Source organism: Aristolochia californica, unplaced genomic scaffold (genome assembly GCF_029961685.1).
Source record: "Aristolochia californica isolate CCGP_79_NKW_82.1479 unplaced genomic scaffold, dmAriCali1.0.hap1 SCAF_10, whole genome shotgun sequence".
Classification (NCBI taxonomy): Eukaryota; Viridiplantae; Streptophyta; class Magnoliopsida; order Piperales; family Aristolochiaceae; genus Aristolochia; species Aristolochia californica.
This window is the reverse complement of record NW_027181771.1, coordinates 33,346,735-33,371,999: the sequence shown is the minus strand read 5'-3', so window position 1 is coordinate 33,371,999 and position 25,265 is coordinate 33,346,735. Positions and strand designations below refer to the sequence as shown.

The 25,265-nt window shown below is 41.5% G+C and overlaps 3 protein-coding genes across 3 annotated transcripts; 1 reads left to right on the top strand and 2 right to left on the bottom strand.

The window, feature by feature from the left end:
• Window positions 1-235: 235 nt before the first annotated feature.
• On the bottom strand, window positions 236-8,891 carry LOC137943142 (uncharacterized). Its single transcript, XM_068788837.1, has 8 exons — window positions 8,820-8,891; window positions 8,662-8,724; window positions 8,551-8,602; window positions 8,291-8,362; window positions 6,703-6,833; window positions 1,038-1,183; window positions 743-835; window positions 236-660 (listed from the first exon to the last, which is right to left on the bottom strand). The coding sequence occupies exons 1-8, from the start codon at window positions 8,889-8,891 to the stop codon at window positions 447-449; spliced, it is 843 nt and encodes a 280-aa protein (XP_068644938.1). The 3' UTR covers window positions 236-446.
• On the bottom strand, window positions 8,563-13,745 carry LOC137943141 (uncharacterized). Its single transcript, XM_068788836.1, has 9 exons — window positions 13,712-13,745; window positions 13,412-13,543; window positions 12,767-12,853; window positions 12,574-12,633; window positions 12,157-12,227; window positions 11,272-11,322; window positions 9,630-9,679; window positions 9,294-9,420; window positions 8,563-8,906 (listed from the first exon to the last, which is right to left on the bottom strand). The coding sequence occupies exons 1-8, from the start codon at window positions 13,743-13,745 to the stop codon at window positions 9,339-9,341; spliced, it is 567 nt and encodes a 188-aa protein (XP_068644937.1). The 3' UTR covers window positions 8,563-8,906; window positions 9,294-9,338.
• A 4,484-nt stretch (window positions 13,746-18,229) lies between these two features.
• Window positions 18,230-19,976, top strand: LOC137942535 (nematode resistance protein-like HSPRO2). The gene has a single exon (XM_068788228.1). The coding sequence runs from the start codon at window positions 18,398-18,400 to the stop codon at window positions 19,823-19,825; it is 1,428 nt and encodes a 475-aa protein (XP_068644329.1). The 5' UTR covers window positions 18,230-18,397; the 3' UTR covers window positions 19,826-19,976.
• Window positions 19,977-25,265: the final 5,289 nt, after the last annotated feature.

Sequence of the window (25,265 nt, the reverse complement as noted above, 5' to 3'; positions counted from 1 at the left end):
GGGCCACGGCTATATGTTGCTTTTTGAACAACCATTAGTGAGCAGCATACTGTTCTTCAGAAGCTGTGAGAAATAATCAGCCCCACACATGAACTTGTCAAATCATTCTGTGAATCAAATGCCTTTGAAACAATTAGCCTCGCCTCAAACAAAATGTAGCAAAGATGTTCATGCTCCCTCCCACCAGCTAGGCCAAAGACGTTGACTGGTGAGAAGTGCCCTCATTTTTGTCTCTTTGATTGATTCCCTACTTCACCGCACTCTCTAACTTGCACTCTTTTTCCTCAAGCACAACCTCCCCTGCCTATTCCCGAAAGCCTCCCCGGGAAAACTTCACTCTGAAGTTTCCACCCATACATAAATTCCAACCGAAGCAAATATACCATGTCCTAATATTCCAAATTCTTGTCCATGTTGTGGTCCCAAAGATGTGATGACATTATCACTCAATCAGCATAATTGAGTACTACATCATAAGACGAAGAAGACACTATTGATGATCCTATTAGATAGCATGCTCCCCAGTACAATACAAGAATACAGTGTAGGATGCTCCACAGAACAGTAGAGGAATATAGTGAAGGTTGGTATATTCCTGTATTCCTATTAGATCCCAGCTTTTCCTGAAGTCTTTTTCTGGTTTCCTCTCTCCACACTTCCCTGAATTCAGGAAAAAAATTTTTACAACCTTTTTACCAAGAGGAAGAGGACACAAATTGCAAATATTTTGATTAAAATCCACCTGTTTGAAGATATCCTGTTTAGATGCTTCAGAAGAGCACCACCAGCACTTTTCTTATTTGCCAATGACTCATCCATGTTATCGTCAATCCTGCATATGGTCATTAAAAGCATAATGTTCAAGCTCCTTATTTTGATTATGCAAAACAAGATTATCAGGAAAAAAAAAAAAGTCGAACAAATGGGAGAGTTAAGAGGTACAGAAAGAGGCATGCTTTTAGAATACAAAATGAATGACATAAATTAAGACAAACATTGATTTATGCAAAACAAAAAAAGGTTCATGTGGAAATCTGATAGCCAATTCCCCTTGCTGTGTTACCATAGTCGCCAACTGCATGAAGATCCCATCAAGCTCAGAAATGGTTGACTCAACATTTTGAAGCGCAACTGCTCTGTATATGTACCTTGCAAGGAAACTTCCATCGATTGAGATAGGGACCTCTCTTCAACCTTGCCTGATTTGAAAATGTTGAGTAAGATGTAAAAGCATCAAAACAACATAATAGAGTGATCAACTTTCATCACCACATGCACAGCTTAAAGAAATACAAACAAAGAAAATGGATAAACCTGCCAACAACTATAAAAGGTCTTCTTAACGTCAGCATATTATGTTCCTGGAAGATTGATCTAAATCAGCCTATAAATATCATTACTTGATCTGGGTTGGACAACTCTCTGTAAATATACATGTTCTCCAACTGTACATGGATTCGTGGCCTCCTGGCTCAATCTAACCTAATCCCAATCCCACAGGTGACTGTGTATTTTCCTATGATCCAGTCTGATTAGGTATTCTATCCCATCCTTGATATCTACAACAAACTCTAAAAAGGTCAACCAGTGTTCAAAAAGGAAAGACATGCAGCCATTAAAACTAAGGTCAATCGAATGTGTAGAAGCTGCTTGCAGAAAAAACAAAATCAATATAACTTAGATCACTATGAAAGATTTTAAAGAATTTCCTTCAGATTGATTTTTTTTAAATTTTTTCTTTTTTGGGAAGAAGGCATTTCTTATTAATAGCCCGAAGGCAAGAGGACAAGGAGGGAGGGGAGGAGGGCATTAGTAAAACAATTGGCAGATCTATAGACATGAGTCCATTTACAAACAACATGACAAGATAAATTCTAAATTTCAGAAAAGGCAGACCATTTTCACCAAGCAGGATCTTGATACTTGAATCCCAAGCAATGACACTACTAGAATCCCCTTCTACATGAAGTTGCCCTTTCTTTGGAAGATCAGCAAACCATGTCTGAGGACCTGAAGCTCAGCAGAGGTTGAGTTAGAAATACTAAGGGGGGCTAGTATAAAACGCTAGTGTCTCCCCAAGGCATTCCAAAAGACTCCCCAAAGCTAGAGAGTCCAGGGTTGCCAAGCGGAAGCTTGTCAAAGTTAAGCTTCATGCAATCGAAGTCCGAGGCAGCCAGAGCAACCAGGAGAGGATCTTTCTCAGAGTAGGAGAGGGTAGCAACCTTTGCCTGGCTACTTCTGAGGTTAATACAATGGATGCCATCAAATAACTCAAGGCAAGCCAAGGGATAATAAATTGAGAATCCTATCCACAACCAAACTCTAGGTAGAAGAAACTTGCTGAAATTGTCACTGGTCCCGCTCATACCAAATACCGAGGGAATGAAAGCAAGTCAAGCCTTAAGCATAGCTTCCCCAAGCGAGGGGAAAGGAAGACCTATGCCAATAGTGATTAGACCACTAAGCGAGCTAGGGAAACACAACGAGATTTCAAAAAGGTTGAAGAAGAAATTCCATATTTGTCAAGAGAACCTATAGTGGATGAGGACATGATCGATGAATTCATCAACAAGGCTACAAAATAAACATGCCAAGTGGGGGAAGGGGGCCTTCGACGATTTTTTTTTTTGAAAATGGTGAACTTTATTAAGCAAAGTGAGACATACATACAATTAAAGGAATGTTCCCATTACAACAAGAGATTGGAGGGAAGGTTCCATACTAAACAAGAGAATCAGCCAAGGAGTCTCGGAACATGAGTCCAAAAGCAAGAAAAGAGGGATTAATGTCCCTAATGTCGTGGAAGGTTGTCCAATGCCACCAGGGAGGTTCAAAGAAGGGGAAAGAGTACCAATTTATCACCACTTTGGGATTGCCTTCGATTATAAGGGGGCCGGAAAGATGATCAAGGAAAATAATGAGGCCCTGTAGGAGGGTCATAAGCTTAGTAGAGGTAGAGTCTGAAATACCTATAGGTCCAAAGTATGATATGAGAGTGAAGCCATCAAGATCTTGAAAAACCCCACCAAAGCCGGCCAGACCTGGATTGCCAAAAGCATTTCCGTCGAAGTTGAGTTTGAGGACGCCAGGGGATGGGGGATTCCATTCGGGATCTTAGGCTAAGATCCTCGAAGTAGTAAGATGATTTTGCTTAAGATCTTGCCATGTGACATGCTCCAAAGGAAGAATTTAATTTTAGGTGTGGCAAACAGGGACCACCTAGAGGCGGCCAAATGAGGACTGGTGTCGGAAGGTGATAATTGATTATAGCAAGATGCCACTGAGAACTTCCCATCTGGGTCAAGGCACCAGATTATCTTGTCAACGTTGGACTGGTTGATGTAGTATTGGTCAAGAAGGAGAACAATATTGCCGATATCATCAGCTTCGACATCATTGAGTTCTGTCCAGAAATAAGTGCTCCAATTGATATTTTGTAGACTATTACCGTTTATCAAACTAACAAGCAACATGTTTTGATTTATGGCCAAGATATAAAGCCAAGGGTACAGGTCTTTAAGGGTTCATTGAGAAGCCATTGGTCAAGCCAAAATTGAATGCTACTTCCATCACCAGCACAAAAATGGATATTTTGGGCACAAGTACTCAAAATTCCTGAAAATGAATCTCTAGGTAGCAGATAGGCGATTGGAAGAGCCCTCTCCAAGTTGCTATAACCCCTTTGAATGCCTCATTTTTTGAGTAACAAAATTGGCCCAAGTAAGCGGCTGACTGGTATTCAACTTCTAACACCATTTAGTGAGGAGCACCCAGTTTGTGTCAAGAATTGTTTTATGCCCAATCCTCCATTCTTCTTAGGTTGGCATACATCAGTCTATTTCACCATATGATGTTTGAAACCTTCAGCCATCATCTTTTCCACATCCTCAACAATAAAACCACGTAGCTGTAAAAAATTCCCCATTGAACCTGTTCGGTCCAGGTGCCTTGTCCAATGGCATTGTTGTAACAACAGCTTCAATCTCCTTCTTGGTGGCCTCACTAGTGGAATGCCCTCAAGAAAAGGCTTGTTAGGACATTCCTTCTTGTAGAGGCCTGTAAAGAAGCTCAAAATGTCATCACTTATCGCCAATCTAGACAGCTGGTCTCCGATTTGAAGCAAGTTGATTTTGTTAAATCAATACCTGGCAGAAGCAATGGACTGGAAAAAAAGACCATTGTCATCCCCTTCTTTCAGCCGTCTGTATCTAGCTTGTTGCTTCCATTGACTTGATTGTGATTAAGCCAATTTTGAAGAGAATTTGAAGCAATAGTACAGTCAGAAAACTCAAACATGGCGAGGGGTCTACCTTCTTCAAGTTGGTCCAGCGCATCAATTTGCAGCAGCAGAGCCTTTGCTTGAGCTGAGAAGGAGGTGTGCCTGACTTAAGCTTTTATGTATTTAAGCTTCGGGTCAATAATGACTCCTTTGGGGACAATAACTGTGCAATCCTTCCACAAGGATTCCATAGGCCTATAACAGTCCTTGCGTTCCAGTCAACAGTTCTCGAACAGGAATGGCCTTTGACCCTAAGAGCTCAATTTTGTGTCAAGAAGGATGAGCCAGTGGTTAGAGACCGGCTTCCCCAACACCATGGCAGAAGATTCAGCATAAATCTAGTCAAGCTTGGAGAGGATTGGATTTCTTCGCATGTTGCTCCACGTAAAGGTCTTCCTAGAGGTAGGGATTTCCTCAAAACTATATGCACCGATTATATCACAAAATCCTCGCACAGAGGAGGTAATACAGGCGTAGGAGAAGACTTCTCATTACAAAAGCAGATGGCATTGAGATCCCCTGGAAGAAGCCAAAAAAGGTTTCAGGAATCAAGAGCATGAGCAAGCTCCTTCCACAATTTAGAGTGATGCCTGTAGCTACTCGGCCCATACACACCCCCAAGACACCGAGAATGCCTACTTCTTTGTCCTTGAATTTGATGGCTAGAGAAATTCATTATAGTTGCTATCAAGCAATTCCAACACGGTCTTATCCCAGATAACCAAGATGCAGCCAGCTGATTTGATGGTGTTCAAAGCTATCTAGACTAGCTGAGGAATGTGGCATAGATTCCTTAAGACAGCTTCAGACATGGTACCTGCCTTCGTTTCCTGGAGAATGATCAGCTATGCCTTCTGCTTCTCCATGACAGCTCTAATTGCATATCTCCTCTTGGGTTTGCCTAATCTGATATTCCATGATATAAAAATCATTTCCTACCTTTCTTTTTCATTATCACTCCTTTGTCTGGACACTTTTTGCTCATGGATGCATTGAATTTTTTTGGGAAGTCAAACATCTTAACCTAGGTATTCTCGTCATATTGCTCTTGTTGGCTCAATATGGACTCAGGAAGAGAGCCAAACTGAGATGTTGGTTTCCTTCGAGGTTCTTTACTAGAGCAGCAACCTAGGGTTTTCTTGTTTCCTGACATAGGTATGAGAGAAAGTGGTATGGACAGATGGAGGAGTTAGGTGGGCCAATCCAATATCAAGGTTTTGATTGTCTTCTTGCAAAGCTCAAAAATATTAGCTCTGTTAAAGAGTACCAAACGGAGTTTTAACACGTAGTTAACTGAGTCAATTGGCTGGAGCATATTCAAGTTTGCAGCTTCCTTGGTGGCCTTAAATGAGAAATAACAGCCGAGTTAAGGGTATTCCATTATTGAACCCTTATTGAAGTAATTTACCAAGCTTGCGTACAAGAAGAAAATTTGTCCCTCCTAAGATTCCAACCTAAGGGATCTCTCCTTCAATGTACTTATAGTTCTTGTTATCTTGCTATCTTGCAATGTCAACATTCTTAACAGAATATTTCATATAAATTCAAATTATTTACCTTTTTTTCATCCAAAGAAAATGCCACCTGTATCAAGGCTTTTCCAAATATTCCCATGTTATTTTGATACCTTTTATTACAAATGCTTGCAGTAACAGGTGAACTGGGTCAAAAATTTATGCCTGCTGATACTGCGTTGATTGTATCATTTAAATCAAAACATGTTTTTTTTTTCACCTAGAAAATTAAAGGAGCTTGACAAATAGCAAAGTGAACTTGAAAGAATTCCTCATACAAGATACTCCAATAAAGAAAATGAATTGAAACGTAGAAAATAGGATAAGTGAGAAAAGATAGGCTCCATCAAGTAAGAGGAAAACTAAGAACGAAAATAAAAATATATAAAACAAAAATAAGTAAATATTTCATGCATTTTCGTAGTATATGAGGAGCATATGAAGGAGCTTTTTCGTACTTCATTAAGTGACCATAATCGGATGGAATATGAAATGTTGCCTACATACTCTGTCCTTTCGACTGGAACAATGATAATGCATTTAGTGTAGGTATTAGGTCAGTTTTAAACTTCATATTCATCACTATTTTGTCTACTCCAAGAACTATACTTCAAAACAGCGCATTCTCTGGACGAGTCATGATGAGAATAACAACACTATTTAAAATGAATACTGATTTTGAAGCCCCAAGCTCACTGCTCATACTTGAGTCAGAAGAGGAGATGCGTGCCAAGCGCAGCTTCCGCATAATCGTATCATATAAGAGTTCTGTTTTGAGAGAATGCAACTCGTACCATAATAAGAAAATAAACAGTTGAATATCCAACACATAAGCTAACACTAATACTTCATTAAAAATAAAAATAAAAATAAAAACGGAAAATGAATAAATGAGAAGAAGAATCAAACCGTAAAATCAATACGGAAGATGACAGGGAGATTTACGTTGTGCAAACCGAAGATCATTTTGGAGGTGTCATAGATCCCTGATCCAATTTTTGACGCCTTTTCGTTGAATTCAGATCGGGATAAGAGAGCAGCTGTTGTGAACGAATCATGATTATTTTCCTAATGCACTTCTGCTAGAAGTGCCTTCGACAATCTCGCTGACAACGAACGGAATCCCGCGGATCGATCTCGGTACGAGGAAACACCAGCGGAAGCCATGGTAGGAAGCGGACAAGTAAAACTCTATATCGGATTCTGATGACAGATTGTGGCATAGAAGACAGCGAGGAAGCAATCGCGGCTTCGGAAAAGAACCTGGTGGTAAGAGGCATGATATATATAATGACACACAATGCCCCCAAGATTGCGGGAACGTGGAACAAAAAATCACCAGATTTTCATGCTTCTGTAGCTTCTAAAAATTTCTACTGAAAATATTAGTCAAAGAAAAAAATAAAATTTTCTATTATTAGTCCCTAAAATCTAGGTCGACCGAGATGAGTCAAAGGATGACCCATAGAATGAGAAAACAATGAGTTGACCCATCTAGGTTTGTATTTTGGACCATGCTTATTAAGGCGAGGTGTCATTGAGAGATCTGAGTTGGACTAGAATTGCTTGAGAATAGAGTAAGACCAAGTTAGATCGAGTCAATGAGTCGACCAACTCCGTTCTCACAGAGCAATTTTAAAATTTTACGATCTTCTGTTCCTCTTGTGATCGAAGACTGATTTCAAAGCTATTCTACAGAAACTTGTAATCAAACTTGAATTTCAGTCTGGTATACATCCATTAAGCTCGTATTTCTCATCAGTCTTTTGAAGCAGGGATTGGAAATCAAGTTAGTTCATTGAATGAACACTAATAAGCAGAACTTAATTTCAAATCCTATCAGTATTATATGGATTCTGGGACCTACATCTTGAATGCCTTCTAGACATCCTCCACACGAGGTAATCTTGCATGGAAGAATATCCCAACCTTGAAAAATCTGTTCTTGAGTAGCTAAAGAAGACTAGTGAAGGAATAGCTCTTGGCAGGATCATCGCTCAAATCTTCTAAGGGATAGTCATTGAAACACCATGGTCTTGTTCAATATCCTCTATGCTCAGTTGTGTAAGCTTTATAAAGATCATAAGATCTCACAAATGATCAAATCTATTGATTTGGCTGGATATGGCTGCCAACACCATATCAAACTTTTTCCTTGTCGAACTAGCTTGATTTTAGGGACCGAAAAGACCAATTCCTGCTGCACCAGTGTTTGAATAGTGTAGGTAACAACTAACAGGCACTGACCTTGTTCTTAAAATGAAACTGGGAAAAAGTAGATCAGCAAGTTTGGCAAGGTGTGATAACTTAGATCACAATCTTCAAAAGAGTTAGAAATTCATTCTGAGACAAGTATTCTTGAAAGCAATTCCGAAAAATTGAGTGATCTAAGTTAAAAACAATGCGAAGAAACTGTCCCATCCTGATCACCTAGGTCTAGATGCAATGCGCAAATTCAATGTAATCCTATTACAGTAATATTAAAGGACAAGATTACAGTGTAACAGTAATGCAAAAGTGATGTCGGCTTCATCAATTTCAAGTTTACACTCTTCAGTTCTAGATGAACCTAATTTTAGAATCCCATGAACCAGCAAATAATTGCAAGAGTATTAGTAGAAAAAATCAATAAAAAACAAACCTACGGAAACTTGAGGAAAATTTTGTATTTGATTCAAAGACCTGATCACAGAGAACTCTACACAAGTTGGAGAATTCCAACATGTTAACAGGAGGGACTTGCACCAATTTACATACATCCAAGTAAGATATATTTAACCGCAACCAAGACAAAACTAAACTTCAGTTTCTGCATTTTAAAGAAGTGACATTAATTTTAAAAGCAAAAATGGATCTCCAAAAGCACACCTCACCAACAGTTGTAGCTTTTCCTCCCTTGACAAAGAGCTTAACCAATGAGCAAAGTATAATCTGCATTTTAAGATAAAACAATCACACTAATAAAATGAGATGTCTTTAGTTTGCCAGAACTCCATGCTACTCTCAATCAATTTTCACATCCATGCCTGCCGATGCTGTGGAAGAGTTTGCATAATATCCACTACTGATTGAAATGCCTTTGATAAAGCTAGAGTCATATGTTCTACCTTTACCTGCAACATTTCCACAAAATATGAAGTAAGATGGGTCAGAAAAGATATGCAAGTAAAGCACACTGGCAGAGAAACATTTACCTTTTTAAAAAAAAAAATTATTGCTGGCATTTTTATTACTGAAAAAACCAAGAACAAGGGGGGGACGGAGGACCTAAGATACAATAGGGAAGGAAGTCCCCACTATTAGACACAAGCAGGAAACACCCCTCCTTAGCCAGGGAATCAGACTCCTTATTGGCAGACTGAAGAATGTGTTGCCAGGATACAAAAATTGATGCACACAGGACTCCTTAGACATTTACCATTTATAACCATCAGAAAAGGGTAACATGAACAAGTATGAACAAATTGACGCAAACATGGTAAAAAGACCCATCACCCTACAATTCTCATATCTGGCTGCAACCATTTTTCATCAGCTGGACTCAATTACTCCATAGATGATGAATCTGATGAGAGGTTGAAACTAGCCCGATTCCGTAACTCTGCCTCTAGCAACACAACTGCTGTCCTGAAACCAATAGTAAAGGTCAAGTATCAACATAAAATTCCACAATAGACCAAGAATAAAGAATTTGAGGTGAAAGGCCCATAACATTCCAAATTCATAGATACAGTAGAAAAAAACCTAAGAAAAGGTTGAACATAATATAATGCAGCATTTGTCAGTTTAGACTGAAAATTTAGAACTGAAAGCATCTCAAAGAACGTAACACCAACCTGCAAACACTAAGTGCTTTTCTCATATCTCCTGATGCTGTAGCCACTCTCTGGCACGAGCAAATTCACCAATATTCTCTCATTATTCACGGAAAATCGTTATCAGAAATGGTTAACAGAGTCAGAAAAAATGCTAATTTTGTTCACGAGTCAAAAGTCCAACTATTCTGTAATTGTACATATGTTCTATGTCTCAAGCAGGTTGTCAAAGAGTGAGATAAGTTGTCATGAGAGTTTTACACTGTTTTGGAATTAAAAAGATCATGTGCTTATTACTTTGGAAAGATCTCCCAAATTCAGCCGGTCACAGAGTAATATAGCCAAAAGAAGAACTTTGTATTATAGGTGAAAAATCAGAGATTTGGATGAGAAAAGAAGAGAACTAAGTGAAGAAGAGCTTTGGAGAGGAGCAGCAGCTGCTGCCTTGGAGTTGTGCCTGAAAAAGCACGCTCCCTCTTCTTTTAATCAGGATTTAAGTAATTTTTACATAAAAGATTAAAATGCCCTCATGACAGAAACTTACATATCTCCTAGAATTCACCTCTAAAATGAATGAAAATTGAACCATAGGCATATGAAGACATTGCTTACCTAACAGACATCATATAAGATAAAGTTATAAAATATTTAAATAACCAAAATACCCCTGAACTGATATTTTAATAATAGGTAGTCCAAGCCTATCTACTTCTGTTTAGTGGTTCACATGTATACTCTACATGGCCATATCTGTCCCAATTGACTCATGTATGTCTCCGACTCTTGAGCTAGGTTATCAGACTTATAGGTGGGGAGTGTTAGTGGGTAAAACGCCACATTGGCCAATGACTATACATGTGTTTCACATCTCAGGTTAGCTATAAAGAATGTGAAAAATTGCTGCACAAAAACAGTCCAACGCTGGTTTGGGCTGGGAAAGATTCTACATTTCTTAGAGGTAAAGTTGCAGTCACGTCCATCTTAAAATGACTTACTGAGGTTAGGAATCCTCTTCCCAAGTAATAAGCACTAGATCTTTTCTAATCTTAGATCCAAATAAAACTAGATCTCTCTCTCTCTCTCTCTCTCTCTCTCTCTCTCTCTCTCTCTCTCTCTCTCTCTCTCTCTCTCTCTCTCTCTCTCTCTCTCTCTCTCTCTCTCTCTCCTCTCTCTCATCTCTCTCTCTCTCTCTCTCTCTCTCTCTCTCTCTCTCTCTCTCTCTCTCTCTCTCTCTCTCTCTCTCTCTCCTCTCTCTCTCTCTCTCTCTCTCTCTCTCTCTCTCTCTCACACACACACACACACACACACACACACACAAGCGCGCGCGCGCGCGTGCGTAACCCTCTTTATAGCTTCTAGGACAGTTTTGAGTAGACACTTGGTCAGAAAAAAAATCCTAATTTCATCTAATCATTTTGAAAGGAGTTGTTAACTGTATTTAATATGGAGTAAAATTTAAGCTTTTAATCATTCATAGGATTCACAGTGTCTATCAGTGTAAATGTGCAAGGGACACAAACATAAATCAAGCAAGTTGTGCATACCATGATTTATTTCTTTGTTTAATAAGGAAGAGTGGCAAGGGTAAAATGTAGTAAGCATTGGGAGAGAGAAAAGAAAATTAAACTTATAGCAAAAAAAAGAGAAAACAAAATGAACTTACTCTAGCACAGAGTTTTAATGCTTGAGGTTGAAATGCACCTGATTGAAGTGCCTGTTGAAGTGAAAGAACAAAAAGCAAAGGAATCAATAGCATGTTTTTAACTTCGAAAGAACAACTCCTTTTCTAAAAATCCAAAAACTCTTTGATCCTCATATGTTAGGTAATCAGAAGAAATTGCATGTATTTAACTTCAAAGCAGAAAACATTTAATTGCATTAAAAGTTAAACAAGGCCATAGGGGATGGTGAATTTAGTTGAAAGTGCCTTAAATGTTCTTCAAACTTCCAAACTTCCAATTCAATGGAATTCCACTTTTGCCTATTTCACTTCCTTTCTCTCCCCTTGAGTCACCACCCAAATCTGGTTGCTGCTGCCATGGCAACAACCAGTAGGAATGTCTGCAGCTCTAGATCTTGCCACTCCTCCCCTCTCTACTTTCACTTGCTCGCCTAACAGAGGTGGTCAGATACAGTGGGTGTTAGCAGATCTGGCTTCTACCCTTCTTCCTGCAATTTATTGAATGATACAAGCTGGAGTCCGCCTGTCTTCTTTTGTCATCTTCAAACTGACAACAGCTTCCTCCTTCCCTCTATTTCTTCTTTATTATCCCTTACGAGATATAATACGTAAAATCATGCCAACTCAGTGATTATGCTACAAATGCATAATTTAGTAGTAAGATTCCTAAAATTTCTTCCAACAATGGATATTTTAACACACTAACCCCTGATATATAATGGCTGACAACGTATGTGCAGGAAACTAGTCAGATAGCCAATCAATCACCTACATTTGGTAAATGACATGCTAAAAACGTGATTGAAGTTGGAAACAGATGGAGAATCACATAGTCCAAGTATGTGAAAACTGGAGTATATGAATTACCATGAGTCTTCGAAGTATCTTGATTATCTGTTCCTTGGAGTAAGCACGGAAAGTTACAAGCATTGGCTTGCCTGACACCACAAGGAAAAACATGACATCAATAACATGTTGAGATTATTTTGTACAAGGATTTATCTATCCATCTCTCTTTATTCCTCTGTCCTCCTGGCTCCCGCAGGGGCAGGGATTGGGTTTGTTCATGGAGATCATCTCTTCCCCTGAACTCCACCATAGAGATTCCTTATGAGTGGATGCAAGAATGCTTGTAATTGTTCAATTTCTGCAGATTGGGAGCTCCTAAATTCATCCCCAAAGACTATTCTTTTGAATAGCTTCCACATGTTGGGGTCTTTGTTCAATTAAAGAACTTGATCTACCTTGAGCATATCTAAAAGATGTGTGTAAGGGTGAACTCACAATTCAAGGACTGAAGTTTTGGAAGAAAGCGATCTGCTAAGTCTATAGCGTTTGCTATTCCTGCAAAAAAAGCACCATTGATGATTCTTATTAGTGCACAGTTGTTTGTGGAGGAATGTAAACTAGGGAGAATAAGCTCCAAAGTGTTAGTAATTGAGCATCTCTTGCAAGATCTCTTATCTAATAAGTGTACCTAATAATATGAATTGGAAAATGGAAGCGTCGTGAGCATGAAAAGATCTTGAAGCACAGCCTGATCCTTGGTTATTTAGTAATCCATCTCATCAACAATCATCTCCCTGTTTACATCAAACTCATAAATAAGTAGATAGGGTGTATGAAAAAAATAAAATTTAAGATTGCAAATATATATTTCTAAGATGTTTCTTACATCATCTTTCCAACAGATGGTGGCATCTTTTGAAAGAACGAATCCAGCAGGTACTTGAGAGGTGCACAAGCATGATGGGTTTTTTTTCCATGGAAGGTATCTTTCCACTATCTCAAGTCAATAAATGGTTGCTATCACATTATAATTGACCAACAAGAATTTTTAAAAAAAAATATCTTTCTTGGTAGTAAACATTCAGTAACTTTTCAAAATTTTCAGAACTACTAACAAGTGAAGTGCAATTTATGCTCATCATATCTGGAAGCTTAAATCCTTCCTGCACATTTGATTCAAAACATAAAATTATTACTAGAAGATCAGAAATAGAGAAAATTGAGAAAAGAATTGGAACAAGGTACAAGTAGTCACCATTCATTCAAGGTTCATGAAGTAGTTCTACAGACAAAGTCTTCCCAGTTCCAGGACATCCACCTACATATAAGCTACCTCCGCTCTCCTTCTCAATGCAATGCTGGCAGAACTCAAACGCTCCTTTCTGCTCTTCCTCTCGGCAAACTATAGATAAATGAGCTACTGATAAATGCAAGGCTTCCTTCAACACATGCGTCTGAGCAGAATCTTCAAAAAATTAAGGCAGTCCAATTGAGACAAATATATAATATAGCTACAAATGATCAGGACTTTGTGAAATTATATTGGAAGGACAAACCTTTGATGAACGGACACTGAAGCTATAAATTAAAGCTGCATAAAGCTATATGCCCAATAAAACAGGGTGTATGAAACAGATTGCTGATCCATTATCAAGAATAAAAGCCATAATAAAATGTAGGTCTTTAAAAAAGGAAACTACAGAATGAGGAAGGCATAATCAATGATAGCTACCTTTAGGATTCCATTTTGACTTCTGGGAGAACTGATCTGATAATATTCTATGTGGTGATTTGTCCAGGTCCACTTCCAGAAATCTGAATATTATATGTTTAACCAAGTTCAACAAATTTCTGAACAGGGATGTTTTCATGAAAAATAAATCAAATACATGAAGATGTTAAAAACCAAAAATTATATTCAAGTCCCCATTTTGACCTCCACTTCGAGGTGACTTCCTTTGACTTGGTGAAAAAGCCAGCAGACTATAATCACTAGGTGCCTGCCGTAGTAAAAAATCTTTTCAGCTGGATGTCCTTCGATTTCACAACATCATTACATTTCTTACGTGGACGCCCAGAAAGTGACATTGGGGATTTTGGTGACTGCCAAATTTGTACATAGATTTTTCAACTCTTTAGAGAATTCTTGTGGATCAAATAGAATACATCAGCAAAATATAAGTTAGAACCAAAACACGCAAAATTCGTCAACAAAACTCACATTCAGTTGGGCGGCTAGGTTTCCATTTACACATTCTCGGGGTGATCTCCGTCTCAGAAAGGGCAAGTCCTCCTGAGCAACCACTTTGGACCTGGTTTTCTTCTGCTTCAGAGGTGAATCACCGTTGAACTGACTCTGGTGGGAAGACGCAGAGATACCATTTTCCTTAATTCGCTTAGGCAATTCCAGGTTCTTTAGGCAAGCCAAAATATTAGGAGGCTAAATGACATATGGACTGCAAAAATCATAAACATCAATTGTCCAACACTGATACCTAATGAAATTGGAAACAATCTGGGTTATTTGATCCTCTCGCGGGCTGCTATTCTTCAAAATACCAATAGGAGGCAGGGATGATGGGCAACGTGCGACTGACTAACGAGATGGAGAATGCGAGCAGCAGAGGAGGATTGCTGGTGTGCCTGGGAGGGAAGGAAACAGGGGGGGAAGAGAAATTAGCCGAAGAGGGACGGAGAAAGCGATTCTCTTCTGCATCTGGCGGGAAGAAGACTACGGATGGAAAAGAAAACCGGTTTGGCTCGTTTGAACATTGACCGTTGATTAGATCAGACGGCTGATGGTACGGTCATTTTGAGGTATTGATTCAGCTTGGGCATTTACCAATTTGATTATTTGAGAAAATGAACACATCAAATTGTTCTTACTATCATTGGTCGAAAGAATATCGAGAGGGGTCGGCGATCCACCCACCCCCTCTTCCCCTATCGTTGGTCAACTGAGGTGCTCCATTGCTCTGCTTCGACAATATATTGGGAATTCTAGTCAGCAGAGAAGAGTTCAACATTCCGGCTTCGAGAATGTCATCTCCCGCCACAATCTTCGACTCGGCAGAGGCCGACAGTTGTCGAATTACATTACCGCAGTCGTACCAAATTTTTGAAACCTGTTACGAACTGGTTGAAACCTCGTTACAAAGGCTTATCATGGACGAACATGAAAGTTATTTCGATAATGCTCGCACCCTCTTGGACTAGGGTTACCAGCTTCCAAATTAAAGCCGTCAAATTCTATGATTTGTTTTCTTATTTTTTACAAGTTATCAGTTCCCTTGTAGATGTCTCCGCTTCCAAAACACTCGAATCTTAGCTAGCTTGTCTTGCTGATTTTGTCAAAGCATATAGAAAAGAAAAAGAGATCCCCATAGCTCATGTGAGAATATATTACGTCTACGGTTCTGTAACCAACTGTAAATCGATGAAAGAATTAAACTCTTTTATAAGCGATCCAATGCACGATCTCCATCTGCTACGTTGTTTGCATTGTGCCATTCAATCGCCAAAAATCAGTACGATCGGAGCACGAAAGTAACTATGACGGCAAAAAAACGGAAAGCTCGAGCTCAACTGAGTGAATCCATTAATTCTACTTCGAATCTGCACTAATCAGTTTAGATGGGTTTGCCTCGTATCGACGATAGCAGCCATTGGGTAGTGAACTTGGGATTAAACGTTTCATATAGCCCTATTAAGGGGTGAAATGACGGGTTCTCCCCTGCCAACAATTACAAACTCGACTCCAGGAATGGACTTAACTACGAGCTGTGAGTACAAGAGTTCTTACTCCATTAGACATGGTTGAAACTGATAGAAGCTCTGAAGTCCAAATCAAACAAAGTTAAGGTTTCCCAACGTCGGTGCCTGCCCAATCTAAAGCAAGCTCGGATTCTTAGACGACACGATTCGAATCCACTCCAAGATCTTAAATTATTAAACTAGGAAGTGCGTAGAAAGATTAACTAAAAGAACTGCACAGAAGAGTCCAGAACTGAACAAAAGAGAAACAGTTTTCCCACACATATGAAACTGCAAAAAAAGGCTCCCAGGAAAAGTCAGAACTGCCATCGAGCTCCCTCCTTGCATTCCTACCGCACTTCCCCATCTTTTCTTTTTCCGTAAGAAAGTCACATCGTTTGGAAACGAGTGAAGTGACTTCTAAAATTTTGGATGCGGACATTCTCTCCTTCCTCCTCTGATTAGATAAGATCACCGCAGTAAGATAAGATCATTGATTCGTTTTATCTACGAGCTTGATGATTGGAATTTGTAACCTTTATCGCCACTCCGTCTCTTAGTTCCCTATCCTCGGTTAGGGGCGTCAACGACCATCTAAAAATGGGCTGGAGGTTGGGGGAACGCCTACGAATCTTAGTGGAAGTCGATTCTTTCTTCTTTTCTTAGTGGTGAGGCGAGACTCCAGAACGTGACTCGCCGAATTAACTACTCCACGCGACTCTGCCAATTAATCTTTATGGTGAGAATGAAAGACGATGACGACAGAGATTTATGTGGTTTTTTTTTTTTCTGAAACTGGTTTTTCCTTCACTAGAGGCATCGTCAACGAGAAGAGTGTAGGACCCAGAATTTAGGGGCTGCTCAGTTGAGGTCCAGCAGCGCATGTGACCCTCACACTACCATTTCCCTAACGCCTATGTTTCCTGACACGTGACAGCTGATGTGCAAAACCTGACAGCTCCGCCCCAATCCTTCAAGCCGCCGATTCCGAAATGCGGATTTACACAAATAACCTTCCAGCTCCGTGCATCCTTGCGTAAATCCGCGACGACCCCTCTTTTGATCGACTGACCAATACAGTAATTTTGACCTTCTCCAAAGGCAAACTACCGACAGCCCGGTCGACGCGTCAACATGGGTAAGAAAGGAAGAAACAACCGGAGACGCGTCCCACTCCGGCGAACCTTGGAAGCTAAACGAGCAGCCTAGATCATCAAGGCCGTCCAAGTGTTCGTATCCGATCAACAGCCTTAGCCGCTCCACCGGTTCAACTACAACACCTACTGTCTGGACAGGTGTGTGGTATAGAGAAATACGACCGGTAATCCAACCGCATGGGAGGTCATGCCACGCGTCGAACAAACAATCTGGCACACCACAAGGCGCCAGACGCGGTGTTAAGCTCTTGGCTTTAAGCAGCGGCGCGGAGTTGGACGGCACTACGGCCACCGGAGATGGCTCCACGATTGCCACGTGTCGAGATCACGTTAGTTGAAATGAGTAAAAGACTGTTTGGACAGCGGTAGTTGCGGAGTCTTGAGAGATGGAATCCAGCTGCGCCGCCATCGGCCAACGGTTAGCCAGGAAAATGTCTCAAACAAAGGGGCGAAGAACCTTATCCTAAATCGATCACTGGTTTCTTTGCCAAAAAGACGAGCGTAACCCTTTACTGCGATATCGGGGACTTAATCTTTAACGATAACTGCGTCAGACTGGGGTTTTTCAGGTGGCCATGCCGAGCCCTTCTCCGTTTCCGGCTTTACCCCTACCCGTTTCTAAAAAGGATCAATGGAAAACCGTCTTTGAAGCAGTAAAAGCGAATATTTTCATAATCAAGAACCTCGGAGGCTTATCTCTAATCCTCGACTGATGTCGACGTCGATGTCTGTCGCTTGGCCCGAAACATGGGATTCTCCAACTAAGAGAACATATTTTAATGATACTGTGCGAGATTATCCTTTCGAATTTATTCAGAGCCATGGAGAGACGGTAAGTTTGACAAAACACGGCGCAGACGGCAGAGACCGGCCAACCGAGCCAGCCATGGGTTGTACGACTTTTCAACGACGACCGACCGTGGAAAGCAGGGGAAGCATCCCAAGGGAGACCTTACCAACGAGGTTTGCTTAAATGATTTTTGAAAATCTGGATTAATCAAAGACGACTCTCCCCCACGCTGCCACTGATGAGATTGCAGGGTTATCGACAAAGGGCACTTTTGGTAGTTACATCCTTTACAGAAGAATACAGCGGTCTCGTAGAAGAGTGGCGTGTTGGGTTAGGTAAATGGATAAGCTCCCTCGTTTTTCTTTTTTTTCCGTTTTTTTCTTCACCATCGCAGACTTGGAAATTCTCCCGATAGACCAAGGCGCCTTCGTAGCAGACGCCTTCGAGGAAATCCTGGGCATCCCTATAAATACCAGACTCTCTCATTTCATCTCTTGAACGGGACCTAAAATTAAAGTTTCTTCTTTCTCCAGCGACAGCCTTTTCTTCTTCGGGAAGATACCGTCTTCCTCTTCCGTTGATTGCTTCTATTTCGAGCTACTAGATTGTCCACCGAAAAATGGTTGATTTGGATTGGAAAGCGAAGATGATAACTCCCAAATCGCCCAAGCTTTCGGATAAATCCCGGTACCCAGTTCCGCCCTCCGCCCGTGTAGGTGATTATCTACCTGCGAGCACCGCGGCGACGTTGGCGTACGAGCAATACGTGCGCCTTCCCGAGTTGTCCAAGCTTTGGAGTGGCAGGGATTTCCCCGACTGGAAATCAGGGTCGCTGATCCGGCCGGCGTTGCAAGGACTAGAGATTACGTTTCGTTTCGTTTCCCTTGTCTTATCAGATACGCGACCGTACGCCAACCAGCACGAGTGGAAACGGCGACTGGAGGCCCTGGCTCTGCACCAGATTGAACTCATCGGGACCATCTGCGAGGAGGAGAGCAGCGACGTAGAGACGCGCGGGGATATGCCCATCGCCGACCTCAGTAACACGAACGGCGTCCTGGCGCGCGACCGGAGCATGAGCCAAGTGTGGAATGCTCCGAACGGGACCTCGGTGGTGAACCGCACCAGCGAGGCGAGCCTGCTGCCGCGCCTTGCCTCGTGGCACAAATCAGAGGACATTGCCGCCAAAATTGCGTTCGCGATCGAGTGCCAGATGCAGCGATCGCCGTTTACGCTGGGAATAGGCGAGCCTAACCTATCCGGGAAGCCCAACCTCGAGTACGACCTTATCTGCAGACCCGCCGATCTCCACGCCCTCAAGAAGTGCCCCTCGGATCTCAAAAACCTCGAGAACCAGACGCTGTTCACCACATATCAGATTCTGGAATGTTGGGTTTACGCAGCGCGGAAGGTCCTAGACCGCGTCGAGGAAAGGATCGAGAAAAGAGAATACGAGAAATCTGCCAAGGATTGCTGGTTATTGGAGCGGATATGGAAGCTCCTCGTCGAAATTGAAGACCTTCACCTTCTGATGGATCCAGATGATTTCCTACGCCTGAAAAACCAGTTGGCAATCAAAGCATCGGAATCGGGATCGGCGTCATTCTGCTTCCGATCCAAGGCGTTGTTGGATCTGACGGGATCGTCCAAAGACCTGAGGCACAAGGTTCCGCAGGTTCTTGGGGTGGAGGTGGACCCCACGGGAGGGCCCAGGGTTCAGGAAGCCGCCATGAATCTGTTCCACCGGAGAAGCGATTTCAGCAAACTTCATTTATTACAGGCGTTCCAGGCTATCGAAGGGGCTGTAAAGAGGTTCTTTTTCGGGTACCGGGAACTGGTCGTGATCTCGATGGGGAGCTTGGAAGCCAAAGAGAGCATTAACGGTACCGCTTACGCGGAGCCATCCGATCAGCTTTCACAAATCTTCTTGGAACCACCCTATTTCCCGAGCTTGGACGCCGCGAAGACGTTCCTGGGCGAGTACTGGCAGTACCAGCAGCTAGCTGGCTTGAATGGCAACGGAAGTCGCGATCGAAGTAGAAATTAAGGCAGTTCAGGAAATATGTTCATAAATTAAGATAGATGGTTCGTTATACAGTTTGTTAGCTATACTGATTTCCATCATTTATATTGTTCTCGAATTTTGTTCGATCCCTTGTATAGACTTTTATATCACCATAATACAGAATGTTTCATTTCTTCATTTCAGACAACTCTGAGGGGTTCCTCCGTTTCTTGCATAGAAAACCCGCCCTACTCCTTCTGTCACGATGGTGTCGGTGTTGACAGCTTAGACCACTAAGTATAAATTATTGAAGGAAACAGCTTCGGATGATAATCTTGATTCGATTAAGCCGACACAGCTGAAGCCAGAATGTTGTTTGCTTGTTTGTTTTCGCTGTCCTTCTCGACTCTGTACTGGGGATAATACCGGGAAATAATCTTCATCATTCTCTCCTTGTGGAAGAGATTGAAATTTTTTCTTCGTCGACTAGGGTTGTCTCCATAGAAACTTGCTTCAGTAAATCAACGCAAGTAGACCGAGGAATACCCAAAGATTTTCGTTTTGGGTAGAATGTAAGACGTGCCTATTGTGTGGCCAAATCAGACCCTGTCAATGGCAGCGTCGTCTTCTTCGGGGGGTTTCACATTACCATCATCCAGATTTTCTCTTAACACTGACGCTACTTGCTCTGGCAATTCATTGTTATCTTCTTCTTCTTGGTGATCTCCTTAAAGCATAGGGAAGTTTCGGGGGATATAATTCACTGCAATGGAAATGTAACACAGGAGGTTGATGCTGCTGAGTATGGTAATTAGCCAGTGAAAGGAATCCAACCGGCTAGTGTTTATGGTGTCCTCAAACCACCTTGGTCTTCCTAGCTTGCTAGCCTCTGCGGCAGTGACGATGAGCAGGGAACTTATCAAGCGCCTCGCACCCATCACACTTTCCGAAGATAAACTGCTTGTAAATCCTCATGTGTGTGGAACATGATCATCAAAGGAAAGTGAGAGCTCATCAGCAGCAAACCCGTCTGTAAACCCCAGTAGGATAAACTTGAGGAACTAAGACGAAGACTCAGTCGGTCAATCTTTTTTCCTTCACTACACTCAACCTCCGAGCCTCCACTTTGGCGGCATTTCTGCAACACGATATGGAGATTAGCAATCCTATCCCGATTTTCAGCTTTGGAGGAATCCTTTTATCTAGTTTTGCTGTTCAGTTTAGCAGAGGCCGGAGAAATTGACTGGTTACTAGTTTTGAAAAGCCTGAAACTGCTAAAAGGGACGTGAGAGGAACTACCCTAGCGAGTTTAGTTCGCGGTCTGGGTTGCCTCCTTGCTCAAGAAAGGTGTTGCCTGTTGATAATACGACTCCGTAAGTGAGGAATGTTGCCCATATTGGAAACATGCGTAAGCGAACTTTTTGGTCTCTTCTACTTGTGTTACAGTGCAGAGCTTCCATTGCTTACTGGTGCTTCTACATCTTGAGCTGAGATATAATGGCAGCTTCGTGAAGGCATCTGCTAGGATTATCGAATGAGAGAGAATTGAGTTCGTATGATAATATTTGAGAGAGAAGAGATCATTCGACTTATTCAGAGAGAGAGAGAGAGAGAGAGAGAAGAGATCATTTGAGTTTTCAAAAGGTGAGTTTCTCTTGCAGCCGGAGCGTCATATCCGATGTTCTATGAATTAGAATTCGGGCATGGTTTACTTTTTTTAACTATCGAATAAGTATCCGAAGCCTCTCACTCTCACAGAGTACCGTGCAACCAAAGCTCTCAGTCTAGCAGTCAGAACAGAGTGACTACTCGCTCTTAATAGACGCATTTCTTGGGAAGCAAGAAACAGAAAAACGGGGGGCACTTTCACAGTTCAGCGAAAATAGCATTTGAAAAAGGAATGCGCTCAGAGAAAGAGAGGACGTTTCAGCTCGCAATCAATGATGACGAAGCATCTCTGCATCAACGGAGTACCCGGCTGACTTGCCAAACTTCATCGCTTCCGAAAGGTCCCTGCTTGGGCACCTATTGATTCAAAGCACCGTTTTCTCCAAATTGGCCGATGTGGCTATTTCAGCAGCGGAAGCGGCAACAAGAGGGTAATGGGCGGAGGTGACAACAACAACGTTAAAGCTTTAGGTTTTTAAGAGATCCGATAAGAGAACTAGAGGGAGGAGGCTCCCAAGTTTCTGAGTAAAGAGGGAGCTGAGAAAACAGGGACGAAGTTGAAGATGAAGAGATAAAAGAGGATGCTGGCATGGCCCCAAACGTTATTACTTTCTCAAAAAATAATTCATTTAACTTCCAAAAGATAATTCACTTTGACTTTTAATTGCACCCACTAACCCACCCCCCTTCAAAGATTTTGTAAGGAAACCATCGCCACCCCAAACTTTGACTAAGTTTTTGATTCCATCCCATCACTCGTATGAGGTGGTGATGGGAGGCTCGTTTGCGTGGAAAAGGCACGTTCATTTCTTTATTTTTAATTTTTTATAAAAAAAATTCATGTAATTTCCTAGTAAGCTTCTTCTTTCATAAAGCAGCAACTGGAGTGGCCATGAAAGCACCAGACAATCCAAAGCTTGGACGAAGACCGGGGAAATATGTTCAAGGTTTTAGAGAAAGAACCAACAAGTATATCAGTGCCTGGCGAATCAGTTTCTTCGTCTTGGGTAATCCATTTTACACCTACTTTTAACCCATAAACCTTGCGATCATCTCTGCAATCTCTGATTATATGTGATTCATGTAGCCTTTGTCGTGAGAGATCTTCATTGCTACTTAACATGGTTAATTAATTACAGGAATCTGCTAAACCAGAAAGCTCTATACTTGGTTTGTATGTTAAAGTTCATACAGATAACCTATCCTTGCAGAACGGGGAGGCCCCTCACCGAATCAAATGGCGATCGGGAGCACCCTGGCGAGATTCCAAACCGGAAGGAAGTAACGACAACTCTTTCCCGGCGATGGTCATGGTCACATGGAGGCGACCTTTTTCTTGACTTCATTTATTTTTTATTTTTTGTCTGTTCACTGTTGTCCGAGCAGCGGAACGAGGGAGACAATGAAAGAAAGAATCTCGCCACTGAGTAGGCCACTCATCATATAGAACAGAAAATAGGTACTAATGTACAGAAGCTCTAATTCTTGACGTATCGTTCTCTGACTGATCATGCCGCAATCATAAATCTCAGAGACCCTGCTCAAGATGCAGAAGCGCCAGTAAGCAAATGGAACTCTGTACTGTAACACAAGTAGAAGAGACTAAAGTTCTCTTACGCATGTTTCTAATATGGGCGGCATCAACCTCTTGTGCTACATTTTCATTACAGTGAAGTATAGCCCCCGAAAGTTTCCTATGCTACAAGGAGAATCACCAGGAAGAAGAAGATGATGAATTGCCAGAGCACGTAGCATCAGCAATAGAAGAAAATCTGGACTATGGTACTATTGAAAACCCCGAAGAAAACGTCACTGCCATCGACAGAGTCTGATTCGGCCAAATAGTCCGCACGTCCTCCATTCAACCCAACAAGAAAACTTCTGGGAACCCCTCTGTTGGTCGAGTTGATTAGCTGGAATTTCTTCCGAGGCTCCCTTGGTCAACGAAGAAAAGAAAACTTTGGCAGAGTATGAATCATCATGCAAACAATCAACTTTTCTATGAATATCTATTTGTCACTTGGATTCACGCCCTAGGCTTTGCCAATTTGGTAGTTGATAAATATCGCATCTGTAATCGCTCACATATCTCGTAGTTACAGGAAGTTGAGCGACGGAGACCTTCAGAAATGGCAACGCAAACACAAGACAATCCAAAGGTTGGAGGAAGACGGGAGAAATATGTTCAAGACATTTTCGAGAGAAGAAAGAAGTATGAGAGAGCTGCGTAAATGGGTTTCTTCGTATTTGGTAATTCAAAATACTCCTACATTTAACCCATTAACCTTTTAATCATCTTGGCAAGCTCAGATTGTCGGTGATCAGTCACATAGCTCTACTCCCTTTATCGTGCCAGAAATTGATAGGATTATATAAATCAAATTATACCTAGGGAGCAAAATTAAATACACAGATTTAACGTGGTTCACTTAAATCGGGTTACGTCCACAGCTCCTGATGATAATCTTTTATAGGGAATATAGTTCAATGTTTACAATTTCTTATCCATACAATTTATATATTAATTTATTACTGCACATAAATAAATACATATTTGTAAAAGGAACAATTGTAACCTGTATGAAGATCCTGAAACTCGCCGACGCCCAAATAGCACCGGTCAGAAACAACACGAAACAAACAACACACGGTCAGTAATAAAACGAACCAGACAACGCCTCTGCGGAGGCGTTCCTTCTTCCTCTCCTTCGCTCTCTCCCTCTACACTGAGGATACAAGGCCTTTCTTCCTTCTCTGGTCTCTCTCACTCTACACTGAGGATAGAGACTCCCAACGAAAGGAATCACGCAGCGTTGGAGCAGCACAACGACGGCAAGCAGAAAGCTCTGTTTCTGCAGCAACATCTCGGCGGGAAAGGAAGTGATTTCTCACTGTATCGATCACACAAGAGCTTCTCACTCGAACCACGAAGATTTCTCTCTCTTTGAAAATCAATCCTTCAAAGAGTTTCACCGAAAAAATCCGAACCTGTTTATGTTTCTCTAGTTTTGCCCCTTTTTTCTCACACTGTCAAAAAATCACAACGGGATTCAGAAATCATGGGGGGGGGGGGGGAGGGAGATATAAAAACTAAGAGTAAGGTTTAATGAGGTTGAGTGTTCCACACGCCAACCTCATAAAGAAAACCAAAAATTCCCTATATGTCCTTGACTATTTAAACTCGGGGATTCCCTAACAATCTCTCACTTGAAGACTGATATCAATCTGTCTTCACACATATCAATGCAACAACTTTATCTAGGTCTCTTCATTCTTGTAGACCAACTGAAGCTGAACATAGCTTCAATTTATCAATAGTCACCGGCTTTGTTAGCATGTCCGCAGGATTCCTATTACCTTGGATCTTCTTCAGCGTTAGCACCTCATCCTTTAACAAAGATCTGATGAAATGATAACGAAGACCATTGTGCTTGGTTCTAGAATGAAATACAAAATTCTTTGCCAGATGTATCGCACTCTGATTGTCACTGTGCAAGGCATTCATCTTTTTGCTCGAAACCAAGCTCGGTTAACAATCCTTGAAGCCATATTATCTCTTTACTGGCTTCTGTTATAGCTATATATTCAGCTTCAGTGGTGGATAATGCAACAATCTTCTGTATCTGCGACATCCAACTAACAGCTGTTGTGCCCATGGTAAACACATAACCAGTGGTGCTTCTCCGGTGATCAACTTCTCCTGCAAAGTCTGCATCTGTGTACCCTTACACTTGCAATTCACCTTTGCCAAAGTGCAAACACTTATTTGTGGTGCCACATAGATATCTCAAGATCCACTTCACTGCCTTCCAGT